This window comes from Anomalospiza imberbis, unplaced genomic scaffold (assembly GCF_031753505.1).
Source record: "Anomalospiza imberbis isolate Cuckoo-Finch-1a 21T00152 unplaced genomic scaffold, ASM3175350v1 scaffold_145, whole genome shotgun sequence".
Lineage (NCBI taxonomy): Eukaryota > Metazoa > Chordata > Aves > Passeriformes > Viduidae > Anomalospiza > Anomalospiza imberbis.
In genome coordinates, this window is record NW_027099780.1 from 121,095 (window position 1) to 140,687 (window position 19,593).

Here is a 19,593-nt window from a genome sequence, read left to right on the forward strand (position 1 = left end):
GGGGGACCTGGGGGGATTTTGGGGTTCCAGAAGGGAGTTTGGGGGTTCTAGATGGAAATTTCGGGGATTTGAATGGGAGTTTTGGGGATTTGAGATGGAGTTTTGGGGATCTGAGATGGAATTTTGGGGATTTGAGATGAAGTTTTGGGGATTTGAGAGGGAATTTTGGGGATTTGAGATGGAGTTTTGGGGGTTCCATTGGGGATTTGAGAGGGAATTTGGGGATTTGAGATGGAGTTTTGGGGGTTCCAGATGCCCATGATGTACAGGATAGGCTGCCTGCGGGACGGTACGGGGGATTTGGGGGGATTTTGGGGTTCCAGAAGGGAGTTTGGGGGTTCTACAGAGGCATTTTGGGGATTTGAGATGGAGTTTTGGGGATTTGAGATGGAGTTTTGGGATTTGAGATGGAGTTTTGGGATTTGAGATGGAGTTTTGGGGATTTGAGATGGAGTTTTAGGGATTTGAGATGGAGTTTTGGGGGTTCCAGATGCCCATGATGTACAGGACAGGCTGCCTGCGGGATGGTACGGGGGATTTGGGGTTCTAGAACGAATTTTGGGGGAATTTGGGGGGATTTGGGGGTTCTAGATATATAGATAACCCCAAATAACCCCAAATCATCCCAAATAATTCCCAAATCACCCCAAATAATCTCCGAATAAATCCCGAATAACCCCAAATAAATTCCAAATTTCTCCCAAATTTCCCGGCACAAATCCCAAATAACGCCAAATTCCCCCGAATAAACCCTGAATCCCCCAAATTCCCCCAAATTCCCCCCGAATTCCCCCGAATAAATCCCAAATCCCCCCAACTTCCCCCCGAATTCCCCCGAATTCCCCCCAAATTCCCCTGAATCCCCCCAAATTCCCCCGAATTCCCCCGAATCCCCCGAAATTCCCCCCGAATTCCCCCCAAATCTCCCCGAATAAACCCCAAATCCCCCCGAATCCCCCCGAATCCCCCCCAAATCCCCCCGAATTCCCCCCAATCCCCCCGAATCTCCCCGAATAAACCCCAAATCCCCCCGAATTCCCCCCAAATTCCCCCGAATCCCCCCAAATTCCCCTGAATCCCCCCAAATCCCCCCGAATAAACCCCCAATCCCCCCGAATTCCCCCCAAATCCCCCCGAATCCCCCCAAATCCCCCCAAATTCCCCCGAATCCCCCCAAATTCCCTTGAATTCCCCCGAAACCCCCTGAATAAACCCCGAATCCTCCTAAATTCCCCCAAATTCCCCCAAATCCCCCCAAATCCCCCCGAATCCCCCCGCATCCCCCCAAATCCCCCCGCATCCCCCTGAATCCCCCCAAATCCCCCCCAAATCCCCCCAAATTCCCCCCAAATCTCCCAGAATAAACCCCAAATTCCCCCAAATCCCTCCAAATTCCCCCCGAATCTCCCTGAATAAACCCCAAATTCCCCCGAATCCCCCCAAATCCCTCTGCATTCCCCCGAATTCCCCCCGAATTCCCCGAATCCCCAAATCCCCCGAATTCCCCCGAATCCCCCCCAAATCCCTCCGCATTCCCCCCAATTCCCCCCAAATCCCCCCAAATCCCCCCGAATTCCCCCCAAATCTCCCCGAATTCCCCCCAAATCCCCCCGAATTCCCCCGAATCCCCCCGAATTCCCCCCAAATCTCCCCGAATAAACCCCAAATTCCCCCAAATCCCCCCGAATCCCCCAATTCCCCCCGAATTCCCCCCAAATCCCCCCGAATCCCCCCAAATCCCCCCGCATTCCTCCAAATCCCCCCGAATCCCCTCGAATAAACCCCGAATCCCCCCGAATTCCCCCAAATCCCCCTGAATTCCCCCCGAATCCCCCCAAATCCCTCCCAATCTCCCCAAATCCCCCCCAAATCCCCCCGAATCCCCCCAAATTCCCCCAAATCCGCCCGCATTCCTCCAAATCCCCCCAAATCCCCTCGAATAACCCCGAATCCCCCCGAATTCCCCCAAATTCCCCCGAATCCCCCAAATGCCCCCAAATCCCTCCAAATTCCCCCAAATTCCCCCAAATCCCCCCGAATCCCCCTGAATTCCCCCCAAATTCCCCTAAATCCCCCCGAATCCCCCGAATCCCCCCCAAATCCCTCCGCATTCCCCCCAATTCCCCCCAAATCCCCTCGAATAAACCCCAAATCCCCCCAAATTTCCCCCAAATCCCCCCGAATTCCCCCCAAATCCCCCCGAATTCCCCCGAATTCCCCCCGAATCCCCCCAAATCCCCCCAAATCCCCCCCGAATCCCCCCAAATTCCCCCCAAATCCCCCCAAATTCCCCCAAATCCCCCCGAATCCCCCCGAATTCTCCCCAAATCCCCCGCATTCCTCCAAATCCCCCAAATCCCCCCCAAATCCCCCCGAATCCCCCCGAATCCCCCCAAATTCCCCCCGAATCCCCCCGAGTTTCACCCCCCCACGAGTGACGGCGGCCGCCCCCTCGGCAGACGTGGTGTTCTTCATCTACCTGTACCAGCGCTGGATCTACCGCGTGGACCCCACGCGCGTCAACGAATTCGGCGGCACCGGCGAGGCCCCAGAGCCCCCCCAGCCCCCCCCGGGCTGCCCCTCCCCCACAGCGCTGCCCCCCGCCCCTCCCCCCGCCCCGCCCAAGCCCCCCGAGGAGAAGAAGGAGGATTGAGCGCCCCTCCCCCCCCCACCCCCCACGGCCACTCCCATCATCATCCCCCCCCCCCCCAAAAAAAGCCAAAAATTGGGAGCGCGAGAGGGGTGGGGGCGGGGCGGGGCCCCTCCCGCTTTTCCCGGCTCCCCATTGGCCAGCTGGGATTTTGGGGGGGGGGGGGGGGGTGGGAGGGAGGGAGGAGGAGGGGGTTTGGGGGGAGGGGATGTCCCGTGCCCCCCCCCCCAGCCCCGCCCGGTGTCCGGTGTCACCTCCCGGTGTTGTCGCGTCCCTGTCGTGCTCCATGCATCCATCGTCGGTGTGGTAGGAAAAAGTGTCCGCGGAGCCATAAAGAGCTGATTTCACCCCAAAACCGGCCCGGCCGCATCTCCTGGGCAGGGGGGCTCGGGGGGGGAAATGGGGGGGTCCCGATTTTGGGGAGAGTTTCCCGCTTTTTAGGGAAATTTCCCGTTTTTTTAGGGAATTTTCCTGCTTTTTTAGGGAAATTTCCCATTTTTTTAGGGAATTTTCCCGTTTTTTTTAGGGAATTTTCCCGCTTTTTTAGGGAGATTTCCTACTTTTAGGGAATTTTCCTGCTTTTTTGGGAGATTTTTCCCACTTTTTGGGGAGAGTTTCCCGCTTTTTTAGGGAATTTTCCTGCTTTTTTAGGAAATTTCCCATTTTTTTAGGGAATTTTCCCGTTTTTTTAGGGAATTTTCCCGCTTTTTTAGGGAGATTTCCTACTTTTAGGGAGATTTTCCTGCTTTTTTGGGAGATTTTCCCACTTTTTGGGGAGAGTTTCCCGCTTTTTTAGGGAATTTTCCCGGTTTTTTAGGGAGATTTCCCACTTTTAGGGAGATTTTCCCACTTTTAGGGGAGATTTTCCCACTTTTTTTTGGAGATTTTCCCACTTTAGGGAGATTTTCCTGCTTTTTTGGGAGATGTTCCCTCTTTTAGGGGAGATTTTTCCCACTTTTAGGGGAGATTTTCCCACTTTTTGGGGAGAGTTTCCCGCTTTTTTAGGGAATTTTCCCGTTTTTTTAGGGAATTTTCCCGCTTTTTTAAGGAGATTTCCCACTTTTAGGGAGATTTTCCTGCTTTTTTGGGAGATTTTCCCACTTTTTGGGGAGAGTTTCCCGGTTTTTTAGGGAATTTTCCCCTTTTTTTAGGGAGATTTCCCACTTTTAGGGGAGATTTTCCTGGTTTTTTGGGAGATTTTCCCACTTTTTTGGGGAGATTTTCCCACTTTTTTGGAAATTTTCCCACTTTTTAAGGAGATTTCCCACTTTTAGGGAGATTTTCCCACTTTTTTTGGGAAATTTCCCCACTTTTTAAGGAGATTTCCCACTTTTAGGGAGATTTCCCACTTTTTGGGGAGAGTTTCTCACTTTTTTAGGGAATTTTCCCACTTTTTTGGGAAATTTTCCCACTTTTTTAAGGAGATTTTCCCACTTTCAGGAAGATTTTCCCACTTTTAGGGAGATTTTCTCACTTTTAGGGAGATTTTCCCACATTTTGGGGAGATTTTCCTGCTTTTGGGGGAATTATTCCCATTTTTTGGGGAGGTTTTCCCACTTTTTGGGGAGATTTTCCCACTTTTTGGGAATTTTCCTGCTTTTTTTAGGGATATTTTCCAACTTTTGGAAGGATTTCCTGCTTTTTTGGAGAAGGTTCCATTTTGGGGGGGATTTTCCCACATTTTTGGGGAGATTTTCCCGCTTTTAGGGAGATTATTGCGCTTTTTTGGGGGGATTTTCCAGCTTTTTTTTTGGGGGGGGGGGGGGTCTCATTTTTGGGGGGATTTTCCCACTTTTTTTTCACCGGGGAGGGGTCCCGGTAATTCGGGGAGGGGTCTTGGAGGTCCCCCTAATTTGGGGAGGGGTCCCGGTAATTCGAGGAAGGGTCCCGGTAATTTGGGGGGGTCCCGGTGATTCGGGGGGGTCCCGGTAATTCGGGGGGGGGGGGGGTCCCGGTAATTTGGGGAGGGGTCCCGGTAATTTGGGGAGGGGTCCCGGTGATTCGGGGGGGTCCCGGTAATTTGGGGGGGGGTCCCGGTAATTCGGGGGGGGTCTCGATAATTTGGGGGGGTCCCGGTAATTCGAGGAAGGGTCCCGGTAATTTGGGGAGGGGTCCCGGTGATTCGGGGGGGTCCCGGTGATTCGGGGGGGTCCCGGTAATTTGGGGGGGGGGTCCCGGTTAATTCGAGGAAGGGTCCCGGTAATTTGAGGGGGTCCGGTGATTCGGGGGGGTCCCGGTAATTTGGGGAGGGGTCCCGGTGATTCGGGGGTGAGTCCCGTGATTTGGGGAGGGGTCCCGGTAGTGCCGGTGATTTGGGGGGGGGGGTCCCGGGGGTCCCTCCCGGGCCGGTCCCGGTCCCGCTGTTGGATTCTGGGCCTGGGGGGGGTCCCGGTAATTTTGGGGGGGGGTCCGGGTGTCTCTCCGTGTCCCCCTCCCCCCCCCTCCCGCCAGTCACGTGTCTCTGGCAGCGGCCCCGCCCCCGGCCACGTGCCCCGAGCAGGCCCCCGCCCCCTCACGTGTCCCAGCACCGGCACCGCGGCCGCACGTGTCGCGCGGAGGACACGTGACCTGAAGAGGGCGCTCCCATTGGTCGATGGAGCTGTCGGTCAAACCTGGGGGCGGGGCTTGGGTGGGGCTTGGGGGAGGCCGGGATTTTGCCCCCGCCCCCAGAACCGGGACCGGCACCGGAACCCCCGAACGGGACCGGGACCGGGATCCCCTGACCGGGGCCGGCACCGGTGATCCACGGATCGGAGCCCCGGACCGGGACCTCCGAACGGGACCGGGACCGGGATCTCCTGACCGGGACTGGCACCGGAGATCCACGGATCGGAGCCCCGGACCGGGACCTCCGAACGGGACCGGGACCGGGACCCCCTGACCGGGACTGGCACCGGAGATCCACGAATCGGAGCCTCGGACCAGGACCGGGACCAGAGCCCCCAAACGGGATCAGCACCAGAACCCCCGAAAGGGACCGGGACCGGGACCGGACCGGGATCTCCTGACCGGGACTGGCACCGGCACCGGAGATCCACGGATCGGAGCCCCGGACCGGGACCTCCGAACGGGACCGGGATCGGGACCCCTTGACCGGGACTGGCACCGGAGATCCACGAATCGGAGCCTCGGACCAGGACCGGGACCAGAGCCCCCAAACGGGATCAGCACCAGAACCCCCGAAAGGGACCGGGACCGGACCGGGATCTCCTGTCCGGGACTGGCACCGGCACCGGAGATCCACGGATCGGAGCCCAGGACCGCGACCCCTGAACGGGACCGGCACCGTATCCCCGGCACCGGCACCGGAGTCCCCGGGTGGGGACCGAGAGCGGAGCTCCGGGACCGGGAACCCCTGCCAGTACCGGTTCCGGAGCCCCCGGGACTCCCTGACCGGTACCAGCCCCGATCGCGGATCGGGTCCGACCGCAGCGGTACCGGAGCCAGGCAGGTACGGGGGTGGGGACACGGGGAACGGGAGGATTTGGGGACAGGCGACACCGGGGGGGCACGGGAGACATTGGGGGGCCACGACCCCCCCGCTGTCACCGGGCCACCAACGCCCCCCCCGCCAGGGTCCCCGTGTCCCCGATGCCGGACGAGCCGGGGTGGCCCCGGAGGTGGCCCCGGGGTCCCCCCCTGTCCCCGAACCCCACGGGGACCCCCCGGAAAGGGGCGCGGCCCCCCCCGGGCAGCGACTCCGAGCACGATTCGGGATTTTCAGGTAGGTGGGGCGGGGCTCGTCCCGGGGGTCCCGGTCCCGGGGGTCCCGGTCCCGGGGGTCCCGTCCCGAGGGTCCCGTCCCGGTCCCGGGGTCCCGTCCCTTATCCCAGTCCTTTGTCCCGGTCCCGGCGGTCCCGTCCCGGTCCCGGGGTCCCGTCCATTGTCTCGGTCCCTTGTCCCGGGGATCCGGGTCCCGTCCCTTGTCCTGGGGGTCCTGTCCCTTGTCCCGGTGCCTTGTCCCGGGGTTCCGTCCCGGGGGTTTCATCCCTTGTCCCGGTCCCGGGGTCCTGTCTCTCGTCCCGGTGGTCCCGGTCCCGGGGGTCTTGTCTCTTGTCACGGTCCCAGGATCCCGTCCCTCATCCCGGGGGTCCCGGTCCCGGGGGTTCCATCCCTTATCCCGGTCCCGGGTTCCCGTCCTGGGGGTCCTGTTCCTTGTCCCGGTCCCGGGGTCCCGTCCCTCGTCCCGGGCTCATTCCTGCCCCGGCAGATTCCGGTTCGGAGCACCTGGGCAGGTGCGAGGGGACGGACCGGGAGGAGCCGCCCGGCCCCGGCCGCGCCCACCGGGGGCCCACCTGCCTCGGCCACGCCTCCCCGGGGCCGCAGGTAACCGGGATGATCCAAATCCCGACGGTTCCGGTACCGGGATGCTCTGGATCCGTGAGGATCCGGTACCGGGCTGTCCCAAACCCTGTGGTTCCGGTACCGGGCTGTCCCAAATCCCGATGATTCCGGTACCGGGCTGTCCCAAACCCTGTGGTTCCGGTACCGGGCTTTCCCAAACCCTGTGGTTCCGGTACCGGGCTGTCCCAAATCCGATGATTCCGGTACCGGGCTGTCCCAAACCCTGTGGTTCCGGTACCGGGATGCTCCGTGGCTCTGTCCCCGGTCACTTTTGTCCCCTCCTGACCCCCCTGTGTCCCTCCCGCAGCCCCCGGGAGCCGCTCGGGACCCACGTCCCGTCCTGGTGCTGCTGCGCCCCGCGCCCGCCACCGTCCCCGGTCCGGAGGGGACCCGGGAGTGTCCCCCGGTGCCACCGGGAGTTTCCCCGCAGCTGTCGCCGTGTCCCCGCGGCTCCCCGCGGCTCCGCTCTCCATCCGCCGCCGTCCCCGGTCCGGAGGGGACCCGGGGGTGTCCCCCGGTGCCACCGGCTGTCCCCGCGGAGCTGTCGCCGTGTCCCCGCGGCTCCCCGCGGCTCCGCTCTCCATCCGCCGCCGTCCCCGGTCCGGAGGGGACCCGGGGGTGTCCCCCGGTGCCACCGGCTGTCCCCGCGGAGCTGTCGCCGTGTCCCCGCGGCTCCCCGCGGCTCGGCGGGGCGTTGCTGGCGGCGCTGGCGCTGCGCACCGGGGCCCTGCTCCGCCACAACCGGCGCACGCAAGGCGACATCGCGACACTGCGGCGCCACACGCGGCTGCTGGCCCGGGCCACCCGCGACCCCCGCGTGTGGCCCCGCCTGTGTCGCCTGCTGGGCCACCCCGCGGGAGCCCCCGGGAGCCACCGGGAGCCGCCCGGGGGTGGGGAGGGGGCGGGGGGCGGCGGGGAATAAAGGGGTGGCACCGAGGTGGCTCCGAGTGTTTGGTGGCCTTCGGGCACAGCCGTGGCTCCCGGTCCCTTCCCGCTGGTGGCCCTTGGGGTCCCCACGTGTGCCCTCCGTGTCATCCGTGTCCCCCCGGTGTCCCCTCCGTGTCCCTGCCGTGTCCCCGCGGTGTCTCCCCCGGTGTCCCCGCCGTCCCTCCGGTGTCCCCGCCGTGTCCCCTCCCGTGTCCCCTCCGTGTCCCCGCCGTGTCCCCCCGGTGTCCCCGCCGTCCCTCCGGTGTCCCCCCCGTGTCCCCTCCCGTGTCCCCCCGGTGTCTCCCCCGGGGTTCCTCCGGTGTCCCCCCCGTGTCCCCGGGGTCCCTCCGGTGTCCCCCCGGTGTCCCCGGGGTCCCTCCGGTGTCCCCCCCGTGTCCCCTCCGTGTCCCCGCCGTCCCTCCGCTGTCCCCTCCCGTGTCCCCCCGGTGTCTCCCCCGGGGTCCCTCCGGTGTCCCCCCGGTGTCCCCGGGGTCCCTCTCGCTGCCACACCCCGGGCTGTCATTGTCACACGGGGGGCGTGGTCTTTGATCCATAGCCACGCCCACCAGCGCGAGGTGGCCCCGCCTCTTCCTTATGGCGGGAGAGAGGGTGTGGTTGCATTGTTTGATTGACAGTGCAGCGGGCCAATCGTGGGGGAGTACGGATGCCACGCCCCTTCCGCGGTGCCGGAGCGCGCGCGGCGGCTCCGGAACCCCAAACCGGCCCCGGGACCCCAGAACCGAACCCGGGATCCCAAAACCGACCCCGAGATCCCCCGAATCGGCCCCGGCACCGGGAACTCCCGAGACCCCGCCCGGGACCGCCCCCGGAAACCGCAAACCGGCCCCGGGAACCCCGAACCGGCCCCGGGAAAGCGGAACCGACCCCGAGAACCCCCAAGACCCCCGAACCGGCCCCGGGACCCCCCCCGAACCGGCCTCGCGACCCCCCGAACCGGCCCCGGGAACCCCAAACCGGCCCCGGGAAATCCAAGCCGACCCCAGACCCCCGAACCGGCCCCGGTACCTCGCGGAACCGGCCCCGGGAGCCCCAAACCGACCGCAGATCCCCCCGAGCCCCGCCATGGACCCGGACCCGGACCCGAATCCCGGAGCCGCCACCGACCCGGCCCCGGTACCGGCCCCGGCAGCGGGGGCGAAGCGGCGGCGTTTCACGGTTCGGCAGGAGGGTCCCGACGAACCCCCGGTACCGGCGGTGGCGGGAAGGGACCGGGAACCGAACGGGGAACCGGGGAGGGGACAGCGGGGACCGAACGGGGGACCGGGGGGGGAGGGACGGGACCGGGAGCGGTGACCGGGAACTGCACCGGGAACCGCACGGTGACACCGGGGACCGCACGCGTGACCGGGAACGGCAGGGGGATGGGGACACCGGGGGTCCCGGGAGTGACCGGGAACGGGACCGGGGACATCAGGGGGGACCGGGAGGGGTCGGGGGGGTGGCCCCGGTGTCCCCGCCGGTGACCGGAGGTGTCCCCGTGTCCCCGCCAGGTCCCGTCGCTGTTCAGAGCCTCCGCCCCGGCCCCCCCGGGCCCGGTGCCGGTTCCGGTTCCGATCCCGCCCGGTCCCGGTTCTTACGCTGAGTTCGTGGTGCGCGGCTCGGGGGGCACCGGGAAGGACCAGGATCAAAACCGGGACCGGGATCAGACCCAGAACCGGGACCGGGATCCTGGACCCACTGGAACCGCCCCCTCAGGACCCCTCCCGGGAGCTCCGGGACCCCTCGCGACCCCCGGGGACCGGGATCAGAACCGGGATCAGACCCAGAACCGGGACCGGGATCAGAACCGGAACCGGGACCGGGATCAGACCCAGAACCGGGAGCAGCTCCGGGCCGTTCCGGCCCTGCCCGTGCTCAAACCGGGCACTAAGAGCAGCAGCATCATCGTCAGCCCGCGGCAGGTGGGCGGGGCCATGTCGCGACATGGGCGGGGTCTGTCCCTCCTATCGCAGGGGGCGGGGCCATGTCACGACATGGGCGGGGTCTGTCCCTCGATACCGCAGGGGGCGGGGCCATTTCGCGACACGGGGGTGTGTCCGCAGGCTCATGTCGCGACATGGGGTGCGTGTCCCATGTCACACGGGGGGCGTGCCTTATGCTCATGTCATGACACGGGGGGCGTGTCCCCGGCTCACGTCACGACACGGGGGGGGGGATGTATCATGTGGGGGGGCATGTCACATGTCGCGTGGGGGGCGTGTCCCCGGCCGATGTCGCGACACGGGGGGGCGTGTCCCCGGCTCCTGTCGCGACACGGGGGGGCATATCCCCGGGCCGATGTCGCGACACGCCCCTCCCGCAGCGCGGCAATCCGGTGCTGAGGTTCATCCGCAACGTCCCCTGGGAGTTCGGCGACGTCGTCCCCGACTACGTCCTGGGCACCTGCGCCTGCGCCCTCTTCCTCAGGTGAGACAGCGCTGCCAGGGGTGCCCAGGTGTGCCCAGCTGTGATCCCAGGTGAGACAGGTGTGCCCCAGGTGTGCCCAGCTGTGATCCCAGGTGAGACAGGTGTGCCCCAGGTGTGCCCAGGTGAGACAGGTGTGCCCCAGGTGTGCCCCAGGTGTGCCCAGCTGTGATCCCAGGTGAGACAGGTGTGCCCCAGGTGTGCCCAGGTGAGACAGGTGTGCCCCAGGTGTGCCCAGGTGTGGCCAGCTGTGCCCCAGGTGTGCCCCAGGTGAGACAGGTGTGCCCAGCTGTGCCCCAGGTGTGCCCCTGGTGTGCCCAGGTGTGCCCCAGGTGAGAGAGGTGTGCCCAGCTGTGATCCCAGGTGTGCCCAACTGTGCCCAGGTGAGACAGGTGTGCCCAGCTGTGATCCCAGCTGTGCCCAGCTGTGCCCAGGTGAGACTGGTGTGCCCAGCTGTGCCCCTGGTGTGCCCAGGAGAGACAGGTGTGCCTCAGGTGTGCCCCAGGGTTCCCCAGGTGTGCCAGGTGTCCCCTCATTGTCCCCAGGTGTCCCCAGGGTGTCCCCAGATGTCCCAGCTGTCCCCAGGTGTCCCCAGGGTGTCCCAAGGTATCCCCAGCTGTCCCCAGGGCATGGCTGTCCCCAGGTGTCCCAGCTGTCCCCAGGTGTCGCAGGTGTCCCCAGTGTCCCCAGCTGTCGCTGTCCACAGGTGTCCCCAGGTGTCCCAGCTGTCCCCAGCTGTTGCTGTCCCCAGGTGTCCCAGGTGTCCCCAGTGTCCCCGTGTGTCGCTGTCCCCAGTCTCAGGTACCACCACCTGAACCCCGAGTACATCCACGAGCGGCTGCGGGCGCTGGGGCGGAGCTTCGGCCTCCAGGTGCTGCTGCTGCAGGTGGACGTGGTGAGGCGGCCCTGTCACTGTCACTGCCATTGTCACCTTGTCACTGTCACCTTGTCACTGTCACTCTGTGCCCCCACTCGTGTCCCCCTCCAGGTGCTGCTGCTGCAGGTGGACGTGGTGAGGTGGCGTTGTCGCTGTCACCTTGGCACTGTCACTGTCACCTTGTCATTGTCACCTTGGCACTGTCACTTTGGCATTGTCACCTTGGCACTGTCACTGCCATTGTCACATTGTCACTGTCACCTTGGCATTGTCACCTTGGCATTGTCACCTTGGCACTGTCACTGCCATTGTCACATTGTCACTGTCACCTTGGCATTGTCACCTTGTCACTGTCACCTTGTCACTGTCACTCTGTGCCCCCACTCGTGTCCCCCTCCAGGTGCTGCTGCTGCAGGTGGACGTGGTGAGGTGGCGTTGTCACTGTCGCTGTCACCTTGGCACTGTCACTGTCACCTTGTCATTGTCACCTTGGCACTGTCACTGCCATTGTCACATTGTCACTGTCACCTTGGCATTGTCACCTTGGCATTGTCACCTTGGCACTGTCACTGCCATTGTCACATTGTCACTGTCACTGCCACTGTCACCTTGTCACTGTCACCTTGTCACTGTCACTCTGTGCCCCCACTCGTGTCCCCCTCCAGGTGCTGCTGCTGCAGGTGGACGTGGTGAGGTGGCGTTGTCACTGTCACCTTGGCACTGTCACTGTCACCTTGGCATTGTCACCTTGGCACTGTCACTGCCATTGTCACATTGTCACTGTCACTGCCACTGTCACCTTGTCACTGTCACCTTGTCACTGTCACTCTGTGCCCCCACTCGTGTCCCCCTCCAGGTGCTGCTGCTGCAGGTGGACGTGGTGAGGTGGCGTTGTCACTGTCACCTTGGCACTGTCACTGTCACCTTGTCATTGTCACCTTGGCACTGTCACTGCCATTGTCACCTTGTCACTGTCACCTTGGCATTGTCACTTTGGCATTGTCACCTTGGCAGTGCCACTGTGTCTGTCCTTGTCTCACCTGTCCCTGTCCCACCTGTCCTTGTCTCACCTGTCCCTGTCCCACCTGTCCCTGTGTCACCTGTCCCTGTCTCACCTGTCTCTGTCCCTGTCCCTGTCCCACCTGTCCCATCTCACCTGTTCCTGTCCCTGTCTCACCTGTCCCTGTCTCACCTGTCCCTGTCCCCCCTGTCCCCACAGCGGGACCCCCACCAGTCCCTCAAGGACCTGGCCAAGGTTTGTCTCCTCACCGACTGCACCCTGCTGCTGGCCTGGAGGTACGGCTGTCCCCGTGTCCCCAATGTCCCCAATGTCCCCAAACACCCCCAAACATCCCAAATGTCCCCAAACATCCCCAGTGTCCCAAATATCCCCAAGGTCCCCAGTGTCCCCAAACATCCCCAAATGTCCCCAAACACCCCCAAGGTCCCCAAACATCCCCAATGTCCCTGATGTCCCCAATGTCCCAAATGTCCCCAAACATCCCCAAATGTCCCCAAACATCCCCGATGTCCCTGATGTCCCCAATGTCCCAAATGTCCCCAAACACCCCCAAGGTCCCCAATATCCCCAAGGTCCCCAGTGTCCCCAAACATCCCCAATGTCCCTGATGTCCCAAATGTCCCCAAACACCCCCAAGGTCCCCGATATCCCCAATGTCCCAAATGTCCCCAAACACCCCCAAGGTCCCCAATATCCCCAAGGTCCCCAGTGTCCCCAAACATCCCCAATGTCCCTGATGTCCCCAATGTCCCCAGTGTCCCCAAACACCCCCAAGGTCCCCAATATCCCCAAGGTCCCCAGTGTCCCCAAACATCCCCAAATGTCCCCAAACGTCCCCAGCGCGGAGGAGGCCGGGCGCTACCTGGAGACCTTCAAGTCCTACGAGCAGAAGCCGCCGGACCTGCTGAAGGAGCGCGTGGAGCAGGACTTCCTGTCCCGGGTCCGTGTCCCCGGGCGTCCCCAAATGTCCCCGGGTGTCCCCAGGTGTCCCCTGACCGATGCCACCTTCCCCCCCCAGGTGACAGACTGCCTGACCAGCGTCAAATCCGTCAACAGAACCGACGCCCTGAGCCTGCTGGGCACCTTCGGGGTGAGCCAGTGACACCTGGGGACACCTGGGGACACCGGGGCGGGTGCCACCCCCGCGGTGCCCCCAGCCTCTGTCACCTCTGCTGGGTTTGTCACCTCGGTGTGTCCCCATCCTTCCCCCCCGCAGTCGGTGGCGGCCGTGGCGGGCGCGTCCCGCGAGGATCTGTCCCTTTGTCCCGGCGTGGGACCCCAGAAGGTGAGGGGACAAAAAGGGACAAAAAGGGACAGGGAGGGGACAAAAAGGGACAGGGAGGGGACAGAGAGGGACAGGGTGGGACAGGAAGGGACAGGGAGGGACAAAAAGGGACAGGGAGGGGACAGAAAGGGACAGGGTGGGACAGAAATGGACAGGGAGGGACAAAAAGAGACAAAAAGGGACAGGGAGGGGACAAAAAGGGACAGGGAGGGGACAAAAAGGGACAGGGAGGGGACAAAAAGGGACAGGGAGGGACAAAAAGGGACAGGGAGGGGACAAAAAGGGACAGGGAGGGGACAGAAATGGACAGGGAGGGACAGACACGGGGACAGCCAGCGGTGTCCTCCTGTCCCTTTGTCCCCAACCAGGCCAAGCGACTCTTCGATGTCCTGCACGAGCCGTTCCTCAAGAGCCCGCGATGAGCCCCAAAAATCTTCCAAAAATCCCCTCAAAATGCCCAAGAAATTCCAGCCAAAATCCATCCCAAAAATCCCCAAAAAATCCACCAAAAATCCCCCCCAAAAAAATGCCCAAAATCCCCAGAATTTGCCCAAAAATCCACCAAAATCCCCAAAAATTCCCCAAATTCCACCAAAATCCCCCCTAAATCCCCTAAAAATCCCCCCAAAACGCTAAAAAAATCCCTCAAAATTAAAAAAAAAAAACAAAAATCCCTCAAAATCCCCCAAAATCCCCCCCAAACCCCAAAAATCTACCAAAATCCCCCCAAAATATATATATATTTTTGCAATAAACGACATTTAATGGCGACACAGGTGACGCCGCCGAGGTCACTCCTGCTCCTCCCTCTTCTGCTTCTTCTTCTTCTTCCTCCTCCTCGTGGCCACCTCGGGCTCCTCGGGGGCCACCGGGGGGGGGCCGGGCCCCTCGCCGGGCTCTGTCCCCGCGGGTGGCACCGTCCCCTCCGCTGTGCCCGTGTCCCCAGGTGCCACCTCCGCTGTCCCCTTCCTCCTCTTGCCCCCGCCGGGGGGGGTCTCGGGGGGGTCCCCGAAGCTCTGGGTGATGCTTAGGGACCCCCGCAGGGGAGGGGCGCAGCCCAGGGACCCCCCTGGGGACAGCGGGGACAGCAGCAGGGGACGGTCCCCTCCGCCCGGGCCGCCCCGCAGCACCAGGAGCTTGGTGGCCGCGGTGGCCTCGGCGGTGGCACCGTCGCTGTCCCCGGCCGGGGGGGGCCGGAGCCGCTCGAGGCCGTTCAGGGGCACCGGGCAGCCCTCGAGGCTGGGGGGGGGACATGGGGACATTGTCAGTGTCACCGGGCGGTGGCACGTCCTCGTTGTCAGTGTCACCCCCCCCATTGTCACTGTCACCCCTCCCATTGTCACTGTCACCCCCACATTGTCAGTGTCACCCCCACATTCTCACTGTCACCCCCCCATTGTCACTGTAACCCCCACATTGTCACTGTCACCTCCACATTGTCACTGTCACCCCCCCATTGTGTCACCTCCACATTGTCAGTGTCACCCCCACATTGTCATTGTCACCCCCAGTGTCACTGTCACCCCTCCATTGTCACTGTCACCCCCCCATTGTCACTGTCACCCCCCCATTGTCAGTGTCACCCCTCCATTGTCACTGTCACCCCCCCATTGTCAGTGTCACCCCCATTGTCACTGTCACCCCCCCATTGTCACTGTCACCCCTCCATTGTCACTGTCACCTCCACATTGTCACTGTCACCTCCGCATTGTCACTGTCACCCCCCAGTGTCATTGTCACCCCCCCATTGTCAGTGTCACCCCCACATTGTCACTGTCACCCCCACATTGTCACTGTCACCCCTCCATTGTCACTGTCACCTCCACATTGTCACTGTCACCTCCACATTGTCACTGTCACCTCCACATTGTCAGTGTCACCCCCCATTGTCACTGTCACCCCCACATTGTCAGTGTCACCCCCACATTGTCACTGTCACTGGCCAGTGACACATTCTCATTGTCACTGTCACCTCCACATTGTCACTGTCACCCCCCCATTGTCACTGTCACCTCCGCATTGTCACTGTCACCCCTCCCATTGTCACTGTCACCTCCGCATTGTCACTGTCACCCCCCCATTGTCACTGTCACCTCCACACTGTCACTGTCACCCCCCCATTGTCACTGTCACCCCCACATTGTCACTGTCACCTCCACATTGTCAGTGTCACCTCCACATTGTCACTGTCACGCCCCCATTGTCATTGTCACCCCCATTGTCACTGTCACCCCCCCATTGTCACTGTCACCCCCCCATTGTCACTGTCACCCCCCCATTGTCAGTGTCACCCCCATTGTCACTGTCACCCCCCCATTGTCACTGTCACCCCCACATTGTCACTGTCACCCCCACATTGTCAGTGTCACCCCCACATTGTCACTGTCACCCCCCAATTGTCACTGTCACCCCCCCATTGTCACTGTAACCCCCACATTGTCACTGTCACCCCCATTGTCACTGTCACCCCCACATTGTCACTGTCACCCCCACATTGTCAGTGTCACCCCCCCATTGTCACTGTCACCCCCCCATTGTCACTGTCACCCCCACATTGTCACTGTCACCCCCATTGTCACTGTCACCCCCCCATTGTCACTGTCACCCCCACATTGTCACTGTCACCCCCCAATTGTCACTGTCACCCCCCCATTGTCACTGTAACCCCCACATTGTCACTGTCACCCCCACATTGTCACTGTCACCCCCCCATTGTCACTGTCACTGACCAGTCACACTGGGACACCCCCAGTGTCACTGTCACCCCCAGTGTCACTGTCACCCCCAGTGTCACTGTCACCCCATCCCAGTGTCACCCCCATCCCAGTGTCACTGTCACCCCCAGTGTCACTGTCACCCCATCCCAGTGTCACTGTCACCCCCAGTGTCACTGTCACCCCATCCCAGTGTCACTGTCACCCCCAGTGTCACTGTCACCCCATCCCAGTGTCACTGTCACCCCCATCCCAGTGTCACTGTCACCCCCAGTGTCACTGTCACCCCATCCCAGTGTCACTGTCACCCCCATCCCAGTGTCACTGTCACCCCCAGTGTCACTGTCACCCCATCCCAGTGTCACTGTCACCCCCATCCCAGTGTCACTGTCACCCCCAGTGTCACTGTCACCCCATCCCAGTGTCACTGTCACCCCCAATGTCACTGTCACCCCCTGTGTCACTGTCACCCCCATCCCAGTGTCACTGTCACCCCATCCCAGTGTCACTGTCACCCCATCCCAGTGTCACTGTCACCCCCAGTGTCACTGTCACCCCCATCCCAGTGTCACTGTCACCCCATCCCAGTGTCACTGTCACCCCCAGTGTCACTCTCACCCCATCCCAGTGTCACTGTCACCCCCCGTGTCCCCCCCCCCAGTGTCACCTCTGGGGACAGAAGTCCGCGGGGGCCCGGATCAGCCACAGCTCCGCCTCGGGACCCCCCAGGGGAACCCCCCCGGCCACCGCCTCGAACTCGGGGGGACACTGGAACCGCGGGGGTGGCCCTGGGGACACGCGGACTGTCACCCCCGGGGCCACCCCGGGTCCCCTCCGTGTCCCCAGTGTCCCCCCCATGTCCCCTCCGTGTCCCCCAGTGTCCCCAATGTCCCAAGACCCCCCAATGCCCCCCCATGCCCCCAGTGTCCCCCCCAATGTCCCCTGTGTCCCCCAGTGTCCCCCCAGTGTCCCCTCCATGTCCCCAATGTCCCCCCCAGTGTCCCCCCATGTCCCCTCCATCCTCTGTCCCCTCCCCTGTGTCCCCCTGTCCCCTCCGTGTCCCCCAGTGCCCCCAATGTCCCAAGACCCCCCAATGCCCCCCCATGCCCCCAGTGTCCCCCCCAATGTCCCCTGTGTACCCCCAATGTCCCCAATGTCCCCCCAGTGTCCCCCCAATGTCCCCAATGTCCCCCCAGTGTCCCCCCATGCCCACGTGTCCCCCCGCGCATCCCCACATCCCCAATCTCCCGCCACATCCCCGCGCCCCCCATCACCCCCGGACCCCCCCAGTGTCCCCCCAATGTCCCCAAGGCCCCCCCCAGTGTCCCCAATGTCCCCAAAGCCCCCCCAGTGTCCCCAATGTCCCCCCAGTGTCCCCAATGTCCCCCCAGTGTCCCCAATGTCCCCCCAGTGTCCCCCCGCGCATCCCCACATCCCCAATCTCCCGCCACATCCCCGCGCCCCCCATCACCCCCGGACCCCCCCCCAGTGTCCCCAGTGTCCCCCAGACCCCCCCAGTGTCCCCCCAGACCCCCCCAGTGTCCCCAATGTCCCCAAAGCCCCCCCAGTGTCCCCCGTGTCCCCCCTCACCGTCCATGCCGCCGCCGCCGCGTGCCCGCCTGGCTCCGCCCCCCCCCGTCCCGCCGCACTTGGTACCGTCCTGGGCGGGGCCAAAGGGCGTGGTTTTGCCTAAACCACGCCCCGTTTTCTCCTAAAACGGGCATGGGCGTGGCCTCGCCGCGGGCAGCCCCCGGCGGCATTTAAAGGTACAGCGACCCCCGGAACGACCCCGGCCCGGGGGAAGCGGGGGGGGCACCGGGGCGGCCCGGGGGGGGGGCGGGGGCACCGGAGGGGCGGGGCGGGGGTGGGGGAGGGGAGATCCGGGCAGGGGCGGGCTCCCGGCGTGCACCGGGACGGGACGGGACGGGCGGGGGCGTGGCTGGGGAGGAGCGGCGCTACAGGTACCGGGTGGGGGGGCGGGGGGGGGGGCATTTGGGTGTCGGGACCCCCCCCCCGTGGGAACGGAAACCTCCCCGTGGGAGCTGAGCCCTTCACGGGGGAGCCCCCCCGGGGGACCCGGCTCGTTCCCGTGGGACACCCTTCCCCCCCCTCCGTGGGAACCTCCCCGTTTTTGGGATCCGTTCCTCCGGACCCGCCCCCTCCGTGGGAACCCCCCCGGTTTTGGGCTCCCCCCCCGGTTTTGGGATCCGTTTCCCCCGGACCCGCCCCCCTCCCACCGCGGGAACCCTCCCCCCTCCCCCGTTTTTGGGGTCCGCCACCCTCCCGTGTGAACCCCCCCGGTTTTGGGATCTCCGCCCCCCCCGGTTTCGGGATCCGTTCCCCCGGGACCCGCCCCCCACCGTGGGAACCCCCCCCCCGGTTTTGGGATCCCCTCCCCGTTTTTGGGCTCCCCCCCCCCCCCCACCCCGTTTTTGGGATCCGTTCCCCGGACCCGCCCCCACCCCCGGTGCCCCGGGGCGCGGGCGCGGCCCCCCCGCGCCTCCCCCGCGTGACCCAGCGCTCTGGAATTGGGCGGAGAGGCCGCGGGGACGCGCCAGCGACACCGGCACTCACCGGGACCCTCCGGTACCTCCCAGGTACCCACCGGGACCCCTCCGGTACCCACCGGGACCATCCGGTACCGCCCAGGTACCCACCGGGACCCCTCCGGTACCCACCGGGACCCTCCGGTACCGCCCAGGTACCCACCGGGACCCGTCCAGTACCCACCGGGACCCTCCGGTACCGCCCAGGTACCCACCGGGACTCCTCCGGTACCCACCGGGACCCTCCGGTACCGCCCAGGTACCCACCGGGACCCGTCCAGTACCCACCGGGACCGCCCAGGTACCCACCGGGACCCTCCGGTACCGCCCAGGTACCCACCGGGACCCCACCGGGACCCTCCGGTACCGCCCAGGTACCCACCGGGACCCGTCCAGTACCCACCGGGACCCTCCGGTACCGCCCAGGTACCCACCGGGACTCCTCCGGTACCCACCGGGACCCCTCCGATACACACCGATACCCCCGGGACCTCTCCGGTACCTCCCAGGTACTCACCGGGACCCCTCCGGTACCCCCGTTACACACCGGGACCCTACCGGGACCCCGCAGATCTTCACAGCACCCGCCCGCACCCACCGGGACCACCCCGGCACCCACCGGGACCCCTCGGGGGCCCCCAACACCCACCGGGACCCCTCCGGTACCAACCGGGACCTACCGGGACCCCCCACCGCAGCCAGGAGGGACCCGCGGGGGGATTTGGGGGGGCAGGGGGAAGGTCCCGAACCTCCCGGGTGGGATTTTGGGGTCCTGGGTGGGATTTTGGGGTGCCGGGGGAGGGTC

The 19,593-nt window shown here is 64.0% G+C and overlaps 2 protein-coding genes and 1 long non-coding RNA gene across 3 annotated transcripts in view; 2 read left to right on the forward strand and 1 right to left on the reverse strand.

Annotated features, from left to right (window-relative positions):
* The window catches only part of LOC137466163 (ryanodine receptor 1-like), a 50,000-nt gene extending 47,332 nt beyond the window's left edge, over positions 1–2,668 (forward strand). The window contains 1 exon segment of the mRNA XM_068178017.1: positions 2,460–2,668. Within this exon segment, the coding sequence (XP_068034118.1) occupies positions 2,460–2,653 (194 nt within the window). The 3' untranslated portion in view covers positions 2,654–2,668.
* Positions 2,669–8,948: 6,280 nt separating this feature from the next.
* On the forward strand, positions 8,949–13,983 carry LOC137466160 (DNA excision repair protein ERCC-1-like). The gene is made up of 9 exons (XM_068178015.1): positions 8,949–9,127; positions 9,433–9,843; positions 10,245–10,348; positions 11,141–11,240; positions 12,442–12,518; positions 13,084–13,183; positions 13,262–13,333; positions 13,460–13,528; positions 13,897–13,983. Exons 1-9 carry the CDS (start codon positions 9,005–9,007, stop codon positions 13,948–13,950), a joined length of 1,110 nt encoding a protein of 369 aa, XP_068034116.1. The 5' UTR covers positions 8,949–9,004; the 3' UTR covers positions 13,951–13,983.
* A 704-nt stretch (positions 13,984–14,687) lies between these two features.
* On the reverse strand, positions 14,688–17,864 carry LOC137466168 (uncharacterized). Its single transcript, XR_010995035.1, has 3 exons — positions 17,833–17,864; positions 16,910–17,030; positions 14,688–14,767 (listed from the first exon to the last, which is right to left on the reverse strand). It is a non-coding gene; the product is annotated as an uncharacterized lncRNA (long non-coding RNA).
* Between the last annotated feature and the right edge of the window lie 1,729 nt (positions 17,865–19,593).

Excerpts from the sequence above, each read along its gene's own strand:
- LOC137466160 (XM_068178015.1), top strand. The coding sequence starts at position 9,005 with ATGGACCCGGACCCGGACCCGAATCCCGGAGCCGCCACCGACCCGGCC. Across the intron at positions 9,128-9,432 it reads AGGGTCCCGACGAACCCCCG|GTCCCGTCGCTGTTCAGAGC; the intron begins GTACCGGCGGTG and ends TGTCCCCGCCAG. Across the intron at positions 13,529-13,896 it reads CCGGCGTGGGACCCCAGAAG|GCCAAGCGACTCTTCGATGT; the intron begins GTGAGGGGACAA and ends GTCCCCAACCAG.